We start from the raw sequence: 21,396 nt of genomic DNA on the forward strand, positions 1-21,396 counted from the left end.
TTTTGTCAATGATTAATGTATTAAATCACTAATTATTATTCCACGTGGCAGGGTGAAAACCATATTTTCTTAATGGCTTTATCAAAATGTAACCAATCAAAACTAATTTCACAGACACACGAAGGTCAACGTAAACCACCATTGCTGCGGTCGGCCGGCTACACAAGCAGTAGCATTGCGTATTTTTATCCGTGGAAATTATTTTTATTGGTAATTGTGTCATTTTTTTAAAGCGTGATGCAGTGAATCATAATTTTATTTTGCTATTTTTATTAGAATTTTGTCATCAAGTGTGCGTTTCATTAACGGACCAAAAATGACATCTGTTGACGTGGACTGAAGAAAACGATTCTAGAATTTTTAAGTATTATCAGAAATTTTAAATAATATTAATTCAAGTTGTCATATATAAAATGTTAATACAATGATTTAGATTTTAATGTTTTATAATTTTTTTTCTTTGCATCCTTTACTATGTGTCCCTCTTTTACAGAAATTTCTCAAACTGTGCGGCACCGGTTGGGGCGTGGTGAGATTTGACACGTGAAATCACGAAACTCAAAGCTCATTATCTTAATTCTCTGAGTTGTTGAATGCGTCATTTTTACATTTAAAAAAGTGATATATTTGGACCATATAGAAAACACTGAAGTAGATTTGATGCTTAACTAAGCTATTTCATTTGAGGATAAATTTGGTACCTTGGCAGCGAATTAAGAATAACCATGGATCTACAGGTGGTTGTGATAGGTGCAATAGTTTTTGTTGCGTCATCAGTTTTCATCTACCTTATTTCGGCTTTCTCCATGCGAACACAAACTTTCGATGATGCAATTAAAGAGCAGAAAAGACGACTAGAGGAAGAACGTGAAAAAGCAAAGCAGGAAAAGAAATTAATTGATAAGAAAAAGAAGAAATCAAAGGAAAAAGTAAAGGAAAAAAATGTACAGGTCCAGGTGTCAGAACCAGAATTTAAAGAGCAGAAAATGGTTAACCTTGAGATTGAACCAGAGATTATTGAGCCTTTGGATGTGCCATCACAGGACCTAAAATCCAAAAGCAAGAAAAAGCCTGGAAAGCCTATTCTTGTCAACAAGGATGAAAAACCAATGATTGCACCAACCCCTACGGAGTACAAACATGAGGCTGCTCCTAAGGATGCTTTGGAATTGAAACATGACCATGACAAGCAGCTGAAGAAATCTGTAAAGGAAACCATTAGCAGTAAGGGTTCCAAAAAAGAAAAGCAGGAAAAGCTCAAAGAGGAAGACTTGATTCCAGTTATTGAGGAACAAATTGTTCAGAAAGAGACTACTGTAAAGGTTCAAAGTATGCCACCGCCATCAGAGGGGAGAAATGAAAAGAAAACTGGCCCAATAGGTATGGAAATACTGATTAAAAATTGTTAAAACTATGTTTTACAATCTTTATTTGAATCAAGTTTTCATTGGCAACAAAGGACATATAAAGTATATGTTAGTGTAGAGTCCTTGTTGTGATATTCTAAATCATAATTTAGAAACATTTCCTTATGTTTCCACTTATCTTCTAAATCACGAAGTCCAGGACTTCCATGGTATTATTTCTTGAAATCCCAGCCAAGCCGAACTAGCAAGTTTTGTTCTTAGGTACATGTGTATAGGTACATCATACTCTGTTCATTTGGGGGGCCTATATGTTGAATTTTTAAAATTGGGAGATGTTCAGTTTTCTGCCAAAGGCAGCAACAGTTTGTTTTGATTCTTTAAACTTACCATATTCGTTTAGTTAAAGTGAGTGAACAGAAATAACAGTCACATACATTGCAGTAAAATACCCTCGTGCTTGTATGTCACTGACACAAGATGAACCTTCGGTGAGGCTTGTTTATTTCAGGATGCATGAGAATTACTTGTATGTAAACCCGGGATGACATCTATATGTGACTCACAATTAAAAAAAATACATACTGTTCATAGGTAATTCTATTTCAGCAGACAAAGGATGTACAGACAGAAAAACGTTGCCAGTGATATAGCAATATCATTTTCAGGATGAATGGGATATACATAGTGTATCCATTATCAGATATAAATCTGTACAGACCATGTCAGCAAATGCAAGTAACTTAAAAATTGTGTTATTTTATATAATGTAACAACACACATGTTGTTTTTAAGTATTGTCACTTAACCTGTCTGTCTTGGTCACTGTTTTACCAGACTAAAGTTCATATATTCTGTCTCAATATTTCTTTAAGGTATGAACGTTTACTTATTGATAAACTTATAATGATAAGTTTACTTAAACTTCTGTGCATTTTTCTTAGGAGATGCAGTGGATAATGGCAAGCTGATATCATCTGTGAAGTCTGCTGCTCTTAGTGATATAGAGGTCCAGACCCTATTGAATATTCTTCATAACAAACAAGACTCATCTAGCACTGCTCCAGCTGATGTGTGGAACAGGGTTTGTATCAGGCTCTCTTTAGTTAGGTTCTTGATGTTATTGTATGGACAGATTTCCAATGTAAAAATATAGCTTGGAAATCTCGTAGTACAGTAAAACCTTTCTTGTGAGTCCATTTCTTCTGTTGACAAAAAGTGGTCATAACAGGTTTGTGCAAAAATACCATTTTTCAAGCTTAAAATGCAGTAGAAGTGAAAATATCCACAATTGCTATACATATATTTTTGTTGTTACTCATTGTTGTTCTCAAAATATTACAGTCATTTCATCTCAAAATAATTTTGTATAGCAGTGAAGATATAAATTATATTTGAGGATCAGGTTTTATGTGTAGGTTAACATGTGAATTGCAAAATTAATAAAGTAATATTTATTTATTAAGTTAACTTGATACGACCATAAATTTCAGACTCATTTTAAATGTAGCAAGGCAACAGCACATTTAGCTGTAATAATGCTCATCTGGTGATAATATAGTGTATCACTTAGTGCCTTGGACCAGGCTTTAGGTAAATGTAGAATATATATGTATCAGTGAATGAAATTAGAAGACAACATTAATCTGTCTAGAAGGAAAATAACTTTATAGACAAAACCAAAATACTTATTTCACCAAAGAGATAAATTCAATAAACAAAGGGTCAAACAGGTCTGTACTATAGTAAACAGACGATAGACTGATGTGGCTCATATTCTACAATCCCCGACTCGCAAGTCCATATGCCCCAATTTGCCCTATTTTTTTGTAACTATTATTTATCCCACAACATTGCAATTGTTGTATTTCATATAGGAAAATATAAAATAAAACCACATTAAATGTGTGACTATTCAGATCACTTAAAGCATTGTTCTCCTCCTTGTCCTGATGTCATCTATTGTCTAATTGCTCCGACAGTACTCCATGCTCATTGGAACAGCAGTTCATTAGAATCTGAAGCATGTTTTGCTTTTTATCTTTACACTATTGATGTTGCTCATGTGTACTGCTTAATATGTTTAACCAGTACTGCTTTACACTAACGTAAATGTGAGCTTGGTTATTATTTAGGAATTAAACAAGACCATAACAAATCGAAATACTTTGGTGTTTCTGTCTTTTTATCTCACCTCTGAATGAATGACTTATTTTTAATCAAAGACTCTAAAACCATCATGGAAAACTTTTGATCCCATTCATATGTATCATACCTCAAAAAAACATCCCACATTGGGCCTAAACCCTCCAAATTAAAAAATGTACAGATTTTATAAAAGTCAGCTAGACCAGGACAAGCTATGTTGTAAATTGAACATGCTCTTGGAAAAACTGAGCTTGCCCCAAGCATAATATCATAATAAGATAAGCAATAAGATAAAATATGGCATATTTTATTGAAATCACTTTATACTTTTTTCTCTCCATCTTTACTCAATTATGCATATTTGGATGCAAATTTTGGATCTGGCATGTAGAAAATCACCCATGCAGCAGTCCTCTGTATGCATGCAAATAGCTGGGCAGCAAAGACCTGTCAGTCCTACTGAATGGGAGAATGTGTTGATTAATTGATCATTTTAATTGTGCTGATATTTACAATAACATATATCAGTGGTTAAAAAGACCCCAAGATGTGCCTGCTGTATTTATTAGAGTACATCAAAAGAATGTGATACAATAGCTGGTCAGCAAGTTCAAAGACTTCAGCTAGCAGCTTGGGTGGGAAAATGTGCTGATATTTATAATCGCTGAATTCCAAGGCAGAAATACCCCAAGATGTACCGGTACATGTGGTTATTATAAGAGTATATCAGAACTTTAGCTTCCATTATTGTATTCATTTCTGATTGTAGCCAAATAAATAGTGAATGCAAACTCGAAATCAAGACACGGCAAGACTCAGACAAAATGTCGTTTGCAAATTTGGATAAGTATTTTGGGGTTAAATGGCAAACTGACAAAGATTTTAATGAGATTCAGAATAATGCTAAAGTTGCTAGAACTGATAGTTTGGATGGGATAGTAGCCAAGTGTAAGTATGTGTGTGATGCCTGGCTTAATGTTTGGAATAAGACCATTCCTTGGATTGACAAAATTCAGTCTCACCCTGAAGGACAAACAAGAGTTACACCGCTGTCTGGCTATTCTGTGCATCTAAGGTCGCCAATATTGGCGCAAAATGCATACTGAATTCGACTGATTGGGAAAATATAAAATTCTGCATTGCTTACCAATTGAAAAGTGGCAGTTGTCACCAGAATATTCTATTCAAAATAATACGGATGCCACCATGCTTTTATGACTCATGATATGGCGGCCCATTCTGCGCATGGCTTTGAAAAGATATAATATATATGCATCAGGCTATGGAAATGAAACACATTGCTTTAGACTCTTTCTATCAGTATTTCAGCCAATTATCTAGGTCATGTTTATAACTGGTTTTACAGAATTCGGAGTAACAATGCCGCTATATGGCAAAAGCTATTAAGCAAATGAAACCAATCTTGTAAAATATTTTAGTAAAAGTTCATTTTTATATATAAAAAAGCTATTATGTTGAAGAGAAACAACAGTGATTATGATATAATGTTGTTGTAGGGTTTAATGCCATTTTTCAGCACAGGATAAGCTATACATGACGGCCAGTATTAATGGTTCAGGAAGAACCTGCGAGAACCCCGGAAAGAACCACCGACCCACAAGAAGCTACTGGCAAGCTTTCTCACATACCCACATTGGCCAAATCCATGATTTGAACCCACGCAGACAGAGGTGAGATGGCAGTGATCCATAATGGAGAGCACTTTAGACCACTTGGCCACTCGGGGCCCCTGATAAAATGTATTTACAGTTTCGTTTATGGGGAAAAAAATTACTAAAGAATTAGAAACGGACTATACACCCCGGATTTTGTTGAGATTCCATCTGAGATGCAAGTTGGCAAATTGGATAGCAGATGATAAATTTGGTGTGGGACAACTTGCAAAATTAGAAACTTGGATTAAGATTCGTTATTGTTCTAAGGTAAACAATTCTATCCTTTAAATAAAGTATTTATTTGTTTGATTCTAAAAGATAAATATTAAATAGGTTTTTCTGGGTTACAAGTTCAAGAAGGCCATGGATAGGGTCTTCATGTTGACATTTTAGAAATCACTCTTTCATACTCATTTAGAATAGAAATGTGGGTTATTTTTGTACACTTTATAAATATCACTTTCCTTAATGAAAGGACGATTGTTCTTTCTTGATGCAAATTGGATTTTCAAAACAGTTCTTCTAATTTGAAAAGTTAACATTTTCTGGGAGGGGACTGCAACTTTTGCTGGTGGTACTCATATTTTTACCAAAATGGCGTCCTGGAGCTTTAAAATCCTAGCAAGACCTCTGTTTATTGGCACCTTAAAACTGCATGCCCCTAATTAAAGTTATCAAAAAATATATATGTAAACAATAGATGTAGATAGATATGTTGATTGGACACAGAATGCAGATCTTGTTAAAAAGCAGACCTGTACATGTGTAGTCTGATGAAGGAAAGGTAGAAAGGTGTTTGAAAATGGCTAGATTTTTTAAAGGGAGGAGAGAGAGACTGTAATGATTTATTTATAATTATTTGTGAACACTTTTATTCATTTACTTAACAGGTTTCATCCCAGGTTTTTCCTCTACCATTAATACTGGCCACCATGTATAGCCTATCTTGTGCTGAAAAATGGCTTTAAACCCTACAACAACAACAACTAGAGTCTGTTTTATGACATTAATCAGTTTCATACATGTTGACGATGGATTTCATCGATGAATTTTTCCAATTACTTGCTTCTATTCCATTATTAACCCTTTAATTCTGGTTCCAGATGCTTAGAGTATAATCTATAACAACAACAATAACAGTTTTCATTTTTAATCACCTTGAAATTGGTAACATGCATCAACATTTTTGACCACCCCACTTTTGAGAATGATTTGAGAACACTTATTTTTGTCCATTTCATTGTTTGCGAAGCAGTGAGTATGTATTAGTCTCCTGTAATTATTGCGTAAGCAACCGATAATAAACACCACTTGTGGTTACATTTTCATAATATTAATCATACTTTGAATTAAATCCTCCTAGTGTTTAATCTTTAGAGGCAAGTAGCCTTTATTAACCATATACAAATGGCAATGATTTATTACGAATTGAAAAACTGTTATAGCTATGTTAAAAAATCCAAATCACAAACACACACACACACACACTGGTTATTACTAGACAAGTGTTTGAATTGTCTCTTTGACCATTGGTTTCCCTTGGAGTTTTTTTTTTTTCACAAATGAAGAGAAATTGCACTAACCAAAAATTTTAGACATATCCAAGGAAAAGGAAAGCGTGAAATAAACAGCTGTGGGTGCAATTAGTACTGCTGTTAGGAAACTATAAAAATTTACTGACTTTATTTGTGGCACCGCTAAGTAAAATTGGTTCATTGAGCAAACTGTCATTCCAGACACAGACTATTTCTTTATGTACAACTGAAACTTTGAAATAATGGCCACAACTAAAAGTGATGTTTCTGATAAAACTGTTTAGAAGAAGAAACAGAAAAAGAATGAAAATGAGGAGAAATTAAAAATAAAAAAAACAGCTGGAGAGACTAGCATGAATTCACAAATGTCTCATTTTAGCAGAATTTAAACTAAATTGCTTGTTCTTGAAATATACAATTCCAGTATTTGAAGTTAATATTCTTTTTCAGCAAGAGCAACCACTGATTCATGTCCAAAAGCATTTTGCATGATTTGGTGGGAAATTTCCTAATTATATTTAAAAGCCAGCTTCCATGAAAGATAAGACTACCTCAGGTTCCATTCAGTGATAGCACACAACAGAAGGATGATTCTGAGTTCGTTATTGGTTCTAAAGCAAGGGATTACATAAATATAAATAAAAATAATAAATAAATAAATAAAAAGTAATAAGTAAATATAAATAAAAGTAGATTGTCACAGGGTACACTTAAAGGATTTTTACAGCAGTGTAAGAAGCTTTTTCATTACTGCCTGTACTTAAATCAAACAACATTTTTCCTCTAGAAGAAGAATTGCTAGAACATGCTGATGATTGTGATATTGAGAAAAGAGCATGCAAAAATTTCAGTCTATTCAGTACTTTCTTGCCACATGAGTGTGAACAAGATTCATTTGAACTTGAATTTATTGAATACTGGGTTGATGACTTGTCAGAACTACAAGAATAAGATACTGAAAGAATAAATGGACGTTGGGATAAATTAATTCAAAAGAAAGATTCAGATGGATGTCTAAAGTACAAGTATTTACCACATGATGGGGAATGGGACATACTGACAGTTCCTCACAGTAATACTTCATGTGAGAGGTATTTTTCTGTTATTAGAATAAATGACACTGAAGAAAGATCAAATTTGTGAGCTAAAAATGCAGTCTTTTATGTTGTGAAAGGAAAGAGTGTTCATTGCTATGACAGACAGGACAGTACATCTGAGCTGAAAAGAATTAAAGGTGCATATAGAGAGGTCTTAACCAGTACACATGACATGTAGGTATGCTTATTTCAACTAAGGCTATGTTAAAGCCAGAAGAATGCTGCATTAATGGTGGACATCTTAATCCATTAACAAGGTTAATATAAATAAAGCTATATTTTTAATATTTTGAGGCCACTCAAAATTAGGCAACCTTGTATCAGATTACTACATACACCATGCATCTACATAGAAATATGTCACACAGCTGTGGTGGAGAGACTGTTGCAAATCGTTTGTATGGTTCCCACCTCATTTTAGATATTTGGTGAATTATGTTGGAGTTTAGAGGAAAGTTGCTCGGGCCCTTGACCTGATAATTCAGGGATGCGCAAAATATGGTTGGTCGACTGGATCTGTCCTGTGATCTAATTTTATACATTAATAACCATCATAAAGTGCAGCTTTAATAATCGCTTATCCAGCCTGCGCCCTGGAGGAGGCCTGTGACAATTCATCAGTAAACTATTTGTTTCAATTATGCAAATTCCATATGCTTTATATTTATCCATAGAAATTGAGAATTTTGGGTGCAATTCTTATCTTTTCATGTTCCAATGGTTTTGGATAAAGTTTTGCATTTAAGTCAGTTATTTATCAATATTTATAAATAAAGCACACATCAATATTTCAGATTTGTGATATTTTCCTTATAACGCTATCATCACTATATATAATTCATTGCCTAGTAGTTGCTTCCACCATTGATTTAGCAGCCTCTAATTGTTTACTATGGTAATTAAGATCATATACTCCAAATCAACTCTCATTATCTGTGCAAATGGTTTTTTTTTATTGTACAAAGATTATCTAAGAATTGATACTTTGATCCTGGCAATTAGTACTATGATATATCTAGCATCTTGTGACCTTCATTTTAATGTATTTTGACTTTAAGTTCATAAATGGACATTATCACATATTTTAATTTTTAATGTTTTTGCTTAATTATTGAAGAGTTGTATAATTTTTCGTCAAACGTAATTTATATTCTTATCTCATGATTTACTGTTTGGTGCAGTACACACATCAAATATTGCGGATTGGCCCACTCAGCACAGGGGATGGATATGGGAAAAGGGGTTAAGTGTCAACTGCAGATAGTGAATTTCCACTATATTTGATGGATGTCCACTGAGTTTAAAGAACATTCGCTTAATTGAGTGGAACTTCATCCCAGATTTTATTTCACCTTTCGTTGGTTTTATGGCACCCATTGCTGATTTTGTTGTTGTTGCGTTTATCACATGAATAGCCATACTAAGCCAATAGATCTATAAAAAAAAATATATTTTAAATCTGAGTGTGGCAGGTGGCAGTCAATTTAATAGTTTACCTGTAGAAACTAGACATTAATTAGAACCATTTTCTGTGGTATTCGTTAGTGGCTTAGTTTGGGTTACATAAAAAAAAAACGTATGATTTTGGTTAAAAAAATATGGGTTTCAATTTTTGGATATTTTCCCACTCCCATCTATGATGGAGTGTGTATCAGAAATATGTATTTTTTAAAGTTCTGTAATTAATAGGGTTATTAACCTGCTTTGTCCTTTTACTATTTTCTTTTATTTCTAGCTTGTTTCATTTTGGTCATAATTAGTATAAATGAACTAAAATGCTTTAGAAATGTAATAGATTGAAAGGTTCTGATAATGACCATTATTTGTTATAGAAATCTCAAAAGGGAGATCCTGTGGCATTGTTGCGAAAACAACTGGAAGAAAAAGAAAAAGCTCTTCAAGAAGGTATGAATATGATTCATGTGTTTTCCATGCATACCAGTTTGAAGGGGTTGTTTTTGTTTTTGTCTCACATGCTAAGCTTAGATGATATGTCTTTTCTGTTGGCAACAACGTAAGTGAAACCATATGATATGTCTGCATTTCCATCTATATCAGACACTGTTGAATATACCATTATGGATCATCATGAATGCATTCATTACTTGGACTTAACAAAAAAGAGGAGTTTGTTTTGGCTTAGGCATTGTCACTGATGATATCTTAAGCTGTAGACAGTGTGTGTAAGTTCGTGTGATTTAATTCTTTATAAGCCTATAGAAAATGACCGGAAAATCAGTTTGAATGAAAGAAAATTGAAAACATTCAAGTTTGGTTTCTTGGGTTTAATACGATTTTTCAGCACATAATAGGCTATACTTGGTGGCCAGTATATTTTGTTGATCAGGAAAACCCAGAAAGAACCACCAACACGTGGAAAGGTATTGATAAGCTTCATCACATTCCCACATTGGCTGAGCCAAGACTCAAACTCATGCAGAGGTGAGTGATATGCAAAGACAAGCACCTTAGACCACTCAGCAACCCAGGTCCGTGAATACAGTCAAACCTGTCAATAGCAGCCATGCACGAGGAAAAGGCCAAAATGGCCTTTGTGCACAGGTGACCTCAGTATTCAGGTTCTGTATACTCGGTGACAAGTGTGCAGGTTTTGTTCGCTATGGTGAGCCTTTAAAGCAGTGAGACACCATTATTTGGTTAGGACCTAAACTGGAAATAAGTCACTGTTGCATGCATGACTTGGATTGGATAGGGCTTGAATGTTACATTTCTAACTATATCTGTTCGACAGGTATTTCATACAACAGTATTGTTTTCATTGTAGGCATTAATATATACCATGTTTTTAATGCAAAACACCAAGACACTTTCTTGAGAACCTACAAAGAGATCTTGATGAGGAAAAATAAGAATCCAACTTAACAAATTAACAAAATTAATACAAGTCAAAATCCTTGAAGGATTTAAGAAAGTTTACAAACTGTTTCTTTCTACCATCTGTATGTACCTAATTGCTGCACACACACTTAATGAATGCAGAGAAATTTAGTCCATCTCAGTATTGCGGTTATTAATAGTTGACAATATTTTCTAAACAAAATACATAGGAACATTATGATTAATTTATTCAACATGCAGTTTTTGGTATTTGTATCACACACTATAGCTTAATTAATATTATACATCTCTTTAAAGTGCATCATATTCTGCTGAAAGAAGCCCCTCATTCATGTCTACTTAAGTATATGCAATTGCATTCTTTTGACTTGGATATATAAAATAATCATATGAAGAAAGCAAGAGCCAGTGAATATGGCTGCCATGGTTACATCCTGAAATTATAATTACTACCCGAAAATGAAAACAGACCTGCCATTTGACCTGATTTCCCAAGTTTTTCCCCCAAAATCATGATTTTTAAAAATGTCCAAAAATGTTTTAAAAATATGCCATTTGATTCATGATGGCTGTGAAAAGAGAGTAAAAGTGATGCATATATTTTGAGAGAAATACACTAAAGTCATTCCATAAATATCTATAATTTTCTATTTTCATCCTTTATGCTGATATTATTTAGTGTGTTAATTGAATTAACACTAAATATCAGCATTAAAAATGGTAATAGAAAAATGATTTTAATGTAAAGTTTTGTACAAATATGGTTGCAAACAATATCCTGATTTTTCTTCTCCAAATCACGATTTTTTTCCTTTGTTTTTCTTTTTGTTTTTAAGTAACCTGAATGACAAATTTGTCATCGTCACTATAATTTTATTACAGAGCAGCAACTTGCAATGTCAGCTAGTACGAAATTGAAAGAAGTGCAGAAGGACTTGGCACAAGAGAAGGCAAGATTTTCTGGCATTGAAAAAAATTACAAGGATAAGGTTGACTACCAGGCCCAGGAAATCCAGGCCCTCCTTTCTCGTATGCAGCAGACACATGAACAGCATATGACAGAGTCCAGTCAGTTGCGTGCCAGGCTTGAGGCACAGGCTAGTGAACAAGCTCACATGCAAAGACTGATTGAGGTAATTCTTTTTCTTCTCAAAACCATTTCAGCCTTTTTAAGCATCAGTGTTAGTACAAATGGATTTACCCATCACTGATATATGTAGCTTAATGGCACAAAGGTACCATGGGATCTCTAATCAGGTTAAATTTTCAAAAAGCTTTGTTCATAAAATTAGACATGGAACAGAAAACATTTATCTTGTACACCATCTAAAATTCATGTGTGTGTAAGTTTGGTTGTCAAATGTTTTGCATTTTTTTAAAAGGCAGAATGTAATTTAATCAGTCAAGAATCTTTCTTGACATTATTTCCCCCCTTTTTCATGAACTTTTTCTCAGGGCTATTCCATTTAAACATACCACTACCCCACGGACAGCAAAATAAAAAAACTTCCATGCATGGTCATCAGTAAACAATTATCACTTCTGTGCCATGTCATATCAAAAGATGCATGGCCATGGGTGTCCAAAATTCACTGCTATGACTGGTGGTGGTAGAAAAAAATCACTATGGGCAGTCACCCATTTTTGAATGTGCCTTTCCCCCCCCCCCCCCCCCCCCCCCCCGGGTATGTTTAAATGGAATAGCCCTCAGGCTGCTTGAAGTGAACATTTTTGATAAGTTAAATCTTCATTGTAATTTTCTGCTGTTATTGCACTGATACATCTTTTCTGGTAGTAGTCCTCAGGCCAGGGAGATTATTAGTAATTTGAGGTCTAGAAGGAACAACAAAAATTATCCCAGTCTAATGCCATTATCCACTTAATTCACCTATTGGCATTTCTATTGTCAGTGTTTTCCTTATTTAGGTATATATGTCATCTTCTCAATAGTGCTTGTGTGTCCTGTTCTGTCAAATTTGAGGGTTTGAATTTCTACCCATTCTAGTTCAGTTCATGGTTGTGTTTCATGTATTTCTTTTCAGTAATCATTATGCCTCAAGGCATAGGTAAAAAAAAGTTGATGTGTGACACACACACCCCAATCATACATATCAGGGACAATGTCTGGTATTGTACGACTACCATCATGAAATGCATCAGCAGATCTTAATCCACACGGTTTTGTTTTGTTGAATTTGGATGATTGATTTAGACACCAATGATAGTAGTGCTAGCACATCGTGCTGGCTGTCCATCTGTATGGGTCACTATGACTTGTTATACTTAATAGCAACAAAAAAAAGAACGTATTCTGGATCAGTTGTTGGACAGTATTTATTTCATTGTGCTTTTGTGTGACAGCAAAGTTCAGATATTCAGACAGTGTTGTTTCACAACTTCAGGATGGACATAGGAATGATTGTCAGGTGAAAATGTGGCCTGCTTATGGTTTTTAATGGCAAGTTTTTAAAAAGATAACTTTACAACTTGAGCTAAAGAAAGAGAATACATATTTTCATTATCATATTTTAACGTCATATTAAAATAATGGGATCCATTTCAGTACGCTGATTCTGCTTTCATTTTAGTTACTGTTTTTCTTTTTCTCCATTGAGACGCTCCGGTTTTGGCCAGAATGGTCCTTCGTTTTCCAAATTGGTCCTTCTTTTTCCAGATTGCCTACCATCACCAACTTTTTTAACTTTTTGAGATGACGCTGCTCAAATTTACTAAATCTTAGTTGCAGCCCAGCATGGTGGGTGTGTAATCTACCATTTAGTTGCTCTTTCAGATTTGTTTCTAGTTTTGAATTATTTCAAACTGCAGCTTTGCACTGGGTGGCATATGTTTTATAGACACAAATCCTATTACTTTTTGGTACTTCAATTTGTGGTAGGTTCCTATGGTACGATGGTTTTCTGATTTTTTTTAGGCATTTTTTTCTGCATAGCACCACCTGTTATGTACTTGTCTTACATACACTACATGACCAACCACAAGTTGCTAGTTCTGCCTTATCAGTTGATTTTGAGAAAATGTTAGGATTTAAGGTCAGTATATTTATTTACGGATTCACATATCCCATACAGATAGACCCACATTACCATAGCACTCTTGTATACATCATAAGTTAAAACATTGCTCTCTCCTTATATTTAAACAGGAAAACAAGGTGCTTAGAGATTCTTTGGCCAAAACACAGTAAGTATATTTAAACATATTGGTTATTGGATTCTTTCCAACCTTAATTTCATTATAGTCTCTTGTTTACTGCAATTGCCATAAGTAAGTCCTGGAACACTGTAAGTCATGGAACCTTTTAAATTTTTGCCAACCCAAAATTACTCTTGATTTTTTTCTTCCTATTCTGTAATGTTCGGGACATGAAATCGTAGGTTTTTTTTCATGTGTAAGCTATGGGACACCTTGAAATCCTTTTTCATAATTTGCCATATCTTGTTCATCATAGCATTCCTGAACTGCCAGCTGAGGGACCACTTCTCATGCTGAAGAGATAGGAATGTTATTAGCTGACCTGGCTGTAAGGCCATGTGAGCTTAAGATGTCAATTATCGCCTGTTGTATATTGTCCATTTTCTGTCAAGCATTACTTAAAAGTGGCTTTTTTCACTTTCTCAGAAAAGCACAGGACATATTCAATGACTTTGCCACAGGCCATTGTGATATAAAGACCTTTCAGATTTATACGCAGGATGCTGATCCATATTAAAATACCACTGCAGCTTCTAAAACCAGAAAAAACTCTTAACCCTGTAAATGACTTCTCAGAAATGGCTGAATAGAATTGGAGGAAATTTTTGCTTTCATATTCTAACAAATTTTGTTGATATATACTCAGATATGGCACTGTTACAAAAAATAGAAAGACATTTTATCATCTTCAGAAAACTGATCAACCAAATGTTACCAAACCACACTGTTAGCATTCTTTGTGTAAGGGGTGTTCAGTTTGCTACAGATTATCCCAATCAGTCATTAAATTTCTCTTCCATAGAAGTTGCTCCACAGAATTTAACCCAAATTAACAGAAACAGAACTTTAGCTGGCACTGATTACCCGTCAAAGCACTACTACCTTTAAAAGCAGTTAGACATTGTTCACTGTATTGTAACTAAGAAGGATCAATTACTGTGGCTTAAGATGAGAAATGAAACAAAGGACCAAGAATATTTTCTGAAAAAAGTAAATTAACTGCAAATTTACATAGATAAATTAATGTTTGCGTGTTTAGTACAACAAAGCTTCAGCTGGAATTGATTGCCATGAAAAGACTATATTGATCACTTTATAGTTCAGACAGAGGTGAGATGGCATTGATCTATAGCGGTCAGTACTTTAGACCACTCTGCCACTCGGGGGCCCCCTGTTGTCATGAGAAGTCTACCCATAAATGTGCCCTGATGAGAACCTTAACACTGCTTGAATTCTAAGTTTATTGTTATTGATTCTTGAAATAAATGTCACTTTTTTTTGTAAACAAAGAATCTTGTTTTACTTTGAATATTCAGTACCACTTGAGTGTATCCACCACATTCATATGAAAAAACTGTGTTGTAATAAATTATCTTTTTGCTGGTACATGTGATTTGTGTTGAAACCACTGGGCATAATGTTATAAGCAATCCTTTAGAGATTGGATATTTTGAAATAAAAGTTATTTATGTATATAGTCAGAGAACTCCATTAGAAAAAGCTTTTTACTGACATTTATTTCAGACATGATTGTTAAATGACTATTCAGCCACTTAACCCACCAACACCACTTCTCACTGTCGATGCCCATGCCTCAAATTTTAGGTTCTTTATTACACAAAGTTTAAGCTTTTAACAAAGTTTGGCTAAGAAAATTACTCTAGAACAAAAGTTCTTGTACAACTCCTTATTTGAGCCCCAGTGACCCTGACCTATGACCTTTTGCCCTGGAGGACAGAGTGGTCTCAGATTTGATATTGACATTGCTAAGGTCATTAATGCTTAGAATGCCTAGTTTTGAATCTGTATTTTTTTGTGTGTAAAGTACGATGGCATAGCTTGCTCAATGTTTATGCTTTGGTTTCTAGATCAGATGTGATGTCAACCCAGGAGTATAATAGCTTAAAACAGAAAAACATGATCATGGAAAAGGAACTGTCTAGCAATGTGGTTAAACTGAATTCCAGTGAAAATGCCAAGAAGGCATTGGAACAGAAAGTCAAGCAATACGAAGAACAGCTGAAGAAATTGGAATCTTCACAAGTAGGTTTGAAACTTGGAGTGTAAACTTCATTTGATTGTTTCTCTATTCATACAATATCTAGATAATCAAAAGTCTTTTTACTAGCTGACACTGCATGGACTGAATATTTTCTTTGTTTGCTTTATAAATTTGTTTGGGGATGATGTATTTTGTCTGGCCTGTCTTGGTGTGAGTTTGATGTAGCGATCACTTTGGTGTTCTTGTACATGTCTATCCACATCCAAAATTAATCAAACTTTGTTTTACTCTGGAAAGAAATGTCATGAGAAAATACTAGGTAACACTGTAATGATTAAACATCAACAGAAGGAGCTTGATCTGTAATGCAGAAGTCCTTTCCTGGCAAACTAGATAATCAAATATTTTTCAGGGAAATATTTGTAAGCTGTTTCAGAAATTAGAGCACCTGCCTAGGTAGCAAAGTATTCACATACTTTTTAGTGCCAGATTTTGATAATATGTAATATTCCATGAAACTGCTGTCAACTCTTAGTGTTTGAATGAGTAACAATTTTATTAATATGTTGTGTCTTAGTGTTTGGTACCTGACTTTTATTTTTATATAACAGAAATCCACAGAGAATGTGTTGGACAAGCGAGTGGAGGAGGTTACCGCAGAGCTGAGGAAGTCTGAGGCTCATAAAACATCCCTGGAGAAGGAACTACATGCTGCCAAAAAAGCCCTGGACACTGCTCATAATGATGTTGGTTCCCTGAAAACTCAGCTGCATGCCCTTCAGAAGTCCATTTCAGACAGTGACAGCTCATTTAAGGAGATAGAGAACAGGTTGCAGGTACATTTAGATGGTGATGTTTTTCTCCAATTTTAAATCTGATAATGTTATGAATGTAGTGTCAGATAACTATATATGGCAAGCCCACATTTGTAAAAGCAAGATATAGCTGTCATTTTTCTGCCAGCATTGTTGGCATCAATAGTTTTCATTTTCATTTGCATCTATTTCCCTTATTGATATATTCTCATTATACTTTTCTTGTGTCATTATGAAGCCAAGTGCGTTCATTCTCTGACATGCTCATTCACCCCTATGATTTTCAGGTCACTGTCAAAGTAGTTTTGAAAATTGTGTTAGGGTTTTGGTTATTTTTCATCTGGTTTTATTTGCTAAACCCCTCAGTGGATTATTTTCACACTTGGAAAGACTTGTTTTGGAGGTAAGACAGTTCTTTCTGCAACATGCTTGTTTGCCCCTTTGACTCTGGGTTCAAGGTCAAACTGTTGAAAAATTTGTGTTAGGGAGTTGGTTAAAGATTTTTCATGTGCTTCTGTTTTCTAAAACCCTCGGTTAATTCATAGCCTATTTGGCTTGAATCATTATAAAGCTATGGCAGTTTATTCCACGACATGCTTACTTGACCGTATGACCTTGTAGTCAGGTTTAGTCATAGAAAATTTGTTTTACGGTTTTGATTCAAGTTGTGTCATTGACTTATATTTCCCAACTCTGGGGGTATTTTTTCCTTCTCCATACATGGGATGAATCGTTATTAAAGTAAGACAGTTCATTCTGTCATTTGATGTGTCTTATTTACTGTTTGTTCTTGGGGTCCAAGTCAAACTCTTAAGAAAATTTTCTGGAAAATTTGGTTAAAGTATTTTCATTTGTTTATAAGTCATTATGGGAAAATTCATTCTGCAGCATGTACTCTTCAACCTTTTAACCTTGACATAAAGGTTACAATTTACAGTATTGCCTCGATCATGGGTGTATGTCAGTAGTAGGCCTCGTTTTATTACATTTTATAGCAATGCTTAATGTTCAGTCATTATTTCTGTGTTGTACACCCAGATTGCAACAATTATTTTCACTGCGATCACATATCAGTATTCTTGGACAAACCACATACAACTTTTATAAATCCCTAATTACTTTTGATTCTGAATGCCTAAAGATGTGGGTAATATAGAAATCATATTCGTGTTTTGCTCTGAGTCTGGGGAAAAACTTGTTTGTTATGATGTATAATTGCATCTCTGCCTAATGTCTTCAACAAATCTATTCAGCAAACCAATCTTGTTTTCCATGGACTCGGGGGCGGGGGGGGAAACCCATTTAGTTTTGTGTACATGTCAACAACATACGACAACATGTGTTGGAGTTTTAAGTCTTGTATTTTACGTTATGTTGCTGTTCATGTGCTATATGCATAGATCAACAGAACTTTTTTTTATCTATTCAGTCTTGTGGCATTTTAAAAATGTTTTACATTTTAAACTTTTTAAAATGTCTCATGACATCGAAAACAAAGCAGTGTGAGATGAACTTCTGAATAGCTGTATTAGACTTTTTGTCTTGTTCAAATTAAATTATCATAAATAATTTATTTGCTCTGAAAAAAACACTTGTTTAATTGTCCAAAACTTCGAGACAGTTTTTAAATTATGTTCTCTCTTATCAGCAGTGGGGACTTGATGTATATACTCCCTTTTGAGTCCAACTGCAAACTGCACAGATTCAGATTTGTGCAGTATTTTTTAGAAATAATTAGTAAAACAAATAACACAGATTCTGGTCTACAGGTGCATTATGTTATGCAGCTTAGGATCTTTGTTGTTTGCAGTTTGACTTGACTTATAAGCAAGTATATACAGTACAGTGGCCGAGTGGTCTAAAGCACTCATCACTATGGATCACTGCCATCTCACCCATCTGCATAGGTTTGAGTCTTAGGTTTGGCCAATGTGGGTATGTTAGAAAGCTTACCAGTAGCTTCTTGTGGGTCAGTGGTTCTTTCCTGGGTTTTCCCTTTTCTTCTACCACTAATACTGGCCCACCGTGTATAGCCTATCTTGTGCTGAAAAATGGCATTAAACTCTACATCAACAACAACAGTATACAGTACATGTTTGAAATTTTCAAATTTGTTGCCTCTCTCTTTCTATACGCCAGCACATTTCTGGTGAATTTTCTTGTCTGTTTATGTTATAGATATCACATTACATGTGGTTGTAAAAAGAAGTTTTTGTGTTAGGATTCCTTTATACTTTTAAACTTTAAAGGAATTCAGATGTATCAGTTGGTCAATTTTTGTGTTAAATTCTTTTAAAATATCCTTTTTATGAACAGGAGGCAGATAGATTAAAGCAGGAGCTAGAAGGCAATTTGAAGAACTTGGAGAAAAAGTTGGCTGATGCCGAGAAGCAAAACTCTGATGTGCAGACTGCAAGACAGGTAAATTTTTCGTCTTTTGATTAGAACAAAAAGAGCCAGTCCAGAAAATAAATTTCCCAAATGAGCACACGTGGATACAGTTCAACCTCATATTATATCCATTAAGAGCTCTCTGTCAACCATCATCTAATTTTCCCTTTTGCCATATTTATCTCAAAATAAAGTTGTGGTTGGATTGTATTACTCTTGTCTGTCCATATCCCCATCCAGTTAAATTTTGTGTGTTTAGGTCAATTTCTTAGGCAGTGTAACTGGGCATTAGTGTTCCATGGACATATTTGCTAGAAATTTAAAATAAATTTTTACCTCCTTTAAACTGTAATCTTTTTTTTCACAACTTAGATGAGTGGTAAAGAGATGTTATAATGTATGTAGATTTATTACATATGAAAATGGTTGGTGTGATTAATTGAATCAGCAAATCTGTCGATATACTTATTAAAATGGGGCCCCGAGTGGCCGAGTGGTCTAAAGCGCTCTCCGTTACGGATCACTGCCATCTCACCTCTGTCTGCGTGGGTTCGAGTCTCGCATTCGGCCAGTGTGGGTATGTGAGAAAGCTTGCCAGTAGTTTCTCGAGGGTCGGTGGTTCTTTCTGGGGATTTCCCAGGTTCTTCCTCCACCGTTAATACTGGCCGCCATGTATAGCCTATCGTGTGCTGAAAAATGGCGTTAAACAACAACAACAACAACTTATTAAAATATGCAGATCATCTGATTTTGTGCCATTCTTTAGTATAATTTTGCAACATTTTTTTTCTCACATGATGAACTTGGACTTTTGATTTGGCATAGTCAAGAAAAGTCTAAATCCCATAAAGATAGACTCGACTGTTGATAATTAGATTTAACTTTAGTGTGATTTTCATTAATTTCTTCATGTTTATATTGTTGTTCCAAGTAAAATTAATTGTATAAAAGGAGTTGAAGTTATGTGAATCATTTATTGTGCAGGAGGCAGAAAATGTGAAGAGCAATCTTGAAAACAACCTAAAGAATTTGGAAAAGAAACTTTCAGAATCTGATAGACAAAATGCAGAGCTGGAAACCAAGTTGAAGGTAATTTCTGTGATTTAGATAGGATTTTGAATTATGTCAGATTAGAAAAATAGAAATAAATACATTAAAATAAACAATGTTAGTGGAAACTTTTCATTTTCTTCTTTGATGACCGTTGTTATTTTTAAAATGTTTATATCTGGAGCTCACCTGGCCATAATTAGGTATGGTCCTATGTCTATTGTGTATTGTCTTTCTTGCATCATCCATCTCTCAGTACATGATTGTTTCTACTCTGAAATACAGATTCTTATCAGATTTCAATCCGACTTGAAATATGGGTTTATTTCAACAAAATCTCTGACAGGTTTGACATTGAGTGAGAGCTGTACATATTGAGTTGATCCTGTACTTGATTGGCTAAACTTCTTAACACTCTGGAAGCTGTATTTCTAATCTAATTTTGATCAGACTTGGAATGTATGCATACATCATTATGATCATTCAACTTCAGGAAGTCATATATCTGATTTGATTTAGATTATAGATATGTTTTGAATTTGGATGTGTTGTCAGGATCTTCGATTGGTTGAATAAAGAGCAAGAACCATGCATATTAATGAGGTAATCTTCTAATTGACTTACCTCAGCACTCTTGAGGCCATGTTTCTGGTATAATTTTATTCAGAATTGGAATGCATGCTTATATCAAGATCTCAGATGGGTTCAGTAATGAGTGAGATCCCTGCATAAGGTGATCTTTCATGCGATTGATGGAACTTGTTTCTGCTCTGGATGCTGAACTTATGATCTATATCGATCCCACTTGGAATAAATGTTTACATCATCGAGATCATGTATAAGTTCAGTAAGTGAGATGCACACATATTAATGACTTGATATGCATAAGAATGGCTCAGCTTTTTGCTGCTTTGGAAGCCATATTAAGGATCCAGTTTTAATCCCAATACATATGGCTTTAGAACAGCAAAATTTCTCTGATGAGTTTGGTATTTTGTTGAGTTGGTATTGCAGTATCATGCATATTTTGATGAGGTTGTCTTGCAATATCATACTTATTTTGATGAGGTGATCTTACAATATCATGCGTATTTTGATTAGGTGATCTTGTATGTGATTGCTTAAACTTGTTGCAACTCTGGAGGCCACTTATTTGGCCTAAATTTGATCAAACTTGGAATAAGAACTTATATCAATATGGTCTTGAAGCAGGGTTCTCACGCTACTGGGAAATCAGGGAGTAAAA

General features: G+C 34.5%; 1 protein-coding gene across 5 annotated transcripts in view; it reads left to right on the forward strand.

Annotated features, from left to right (window-relative positions):
- The first annotated feature begins 112 nt into the window (after positions 1–112).
- LOC149804621 (uncharacterized) overlaps positions 113–21,396 on the forward strand; it is an 81,280-nt gene continuing 59,996 nt past the window's right edge. For all 5 annotated transcript variants that reach the window (XM_089942508.1, XM_089942491.1, XM_089942499.1 and 2 more), the window contains exons 1-10: positions 113–210; positions 494–1,380; positions 2,309–2,448; positions 9,653–9,725; positions 11,562–11,812; positions 13,843–13,880; positions 15,761–15,935; positions 16,506–16,730; positions 19,026–19,130; positions 20,085–20,189. In XM_089942508.1, the coding sequence (XP_089798634.1) occupies positions 726–1,380; positions 2,309–2,448; positions 9,653–9,725; positions 11,562–11,812; positions 13,843–13,880; positions 15,761–15,935; positions 16,506–16,730; positions 19,026–19,130; positions 20,085–20,189 (1,767 nt within the window). In that variant the 5' untranslated portion in view covers positions 113–210; positions 494–725. The remainder of the gene's footprint in view (positions 211–493; positions 1,381–2,308; positions 2,449–9,652; positions 9,726–11,561; positions 11,813–13,842; positions 13,881–15,760; positions 15,936–16,505; positions 16,731–19,025; positions 19,131–20,084; positions 20,190–21,396) is intronic.

This window comes from Sinohyriopsis cumingii, chromosome 2 (genome assembly GCF_028554795.1).
Source record: "Sinohyriopsis cumingii isolate HCF-2022 chromosome 2, ASM2855479v2, whole genome shotgun sequence".
In the NCBI taxonomy this organism is placed as follows: Eukaryota; Metazoa; Mollusca; class Bivalvia; order Unionida; family Unionidae; genus Sinohyriopsis; species Sinohyriopsis cumingii.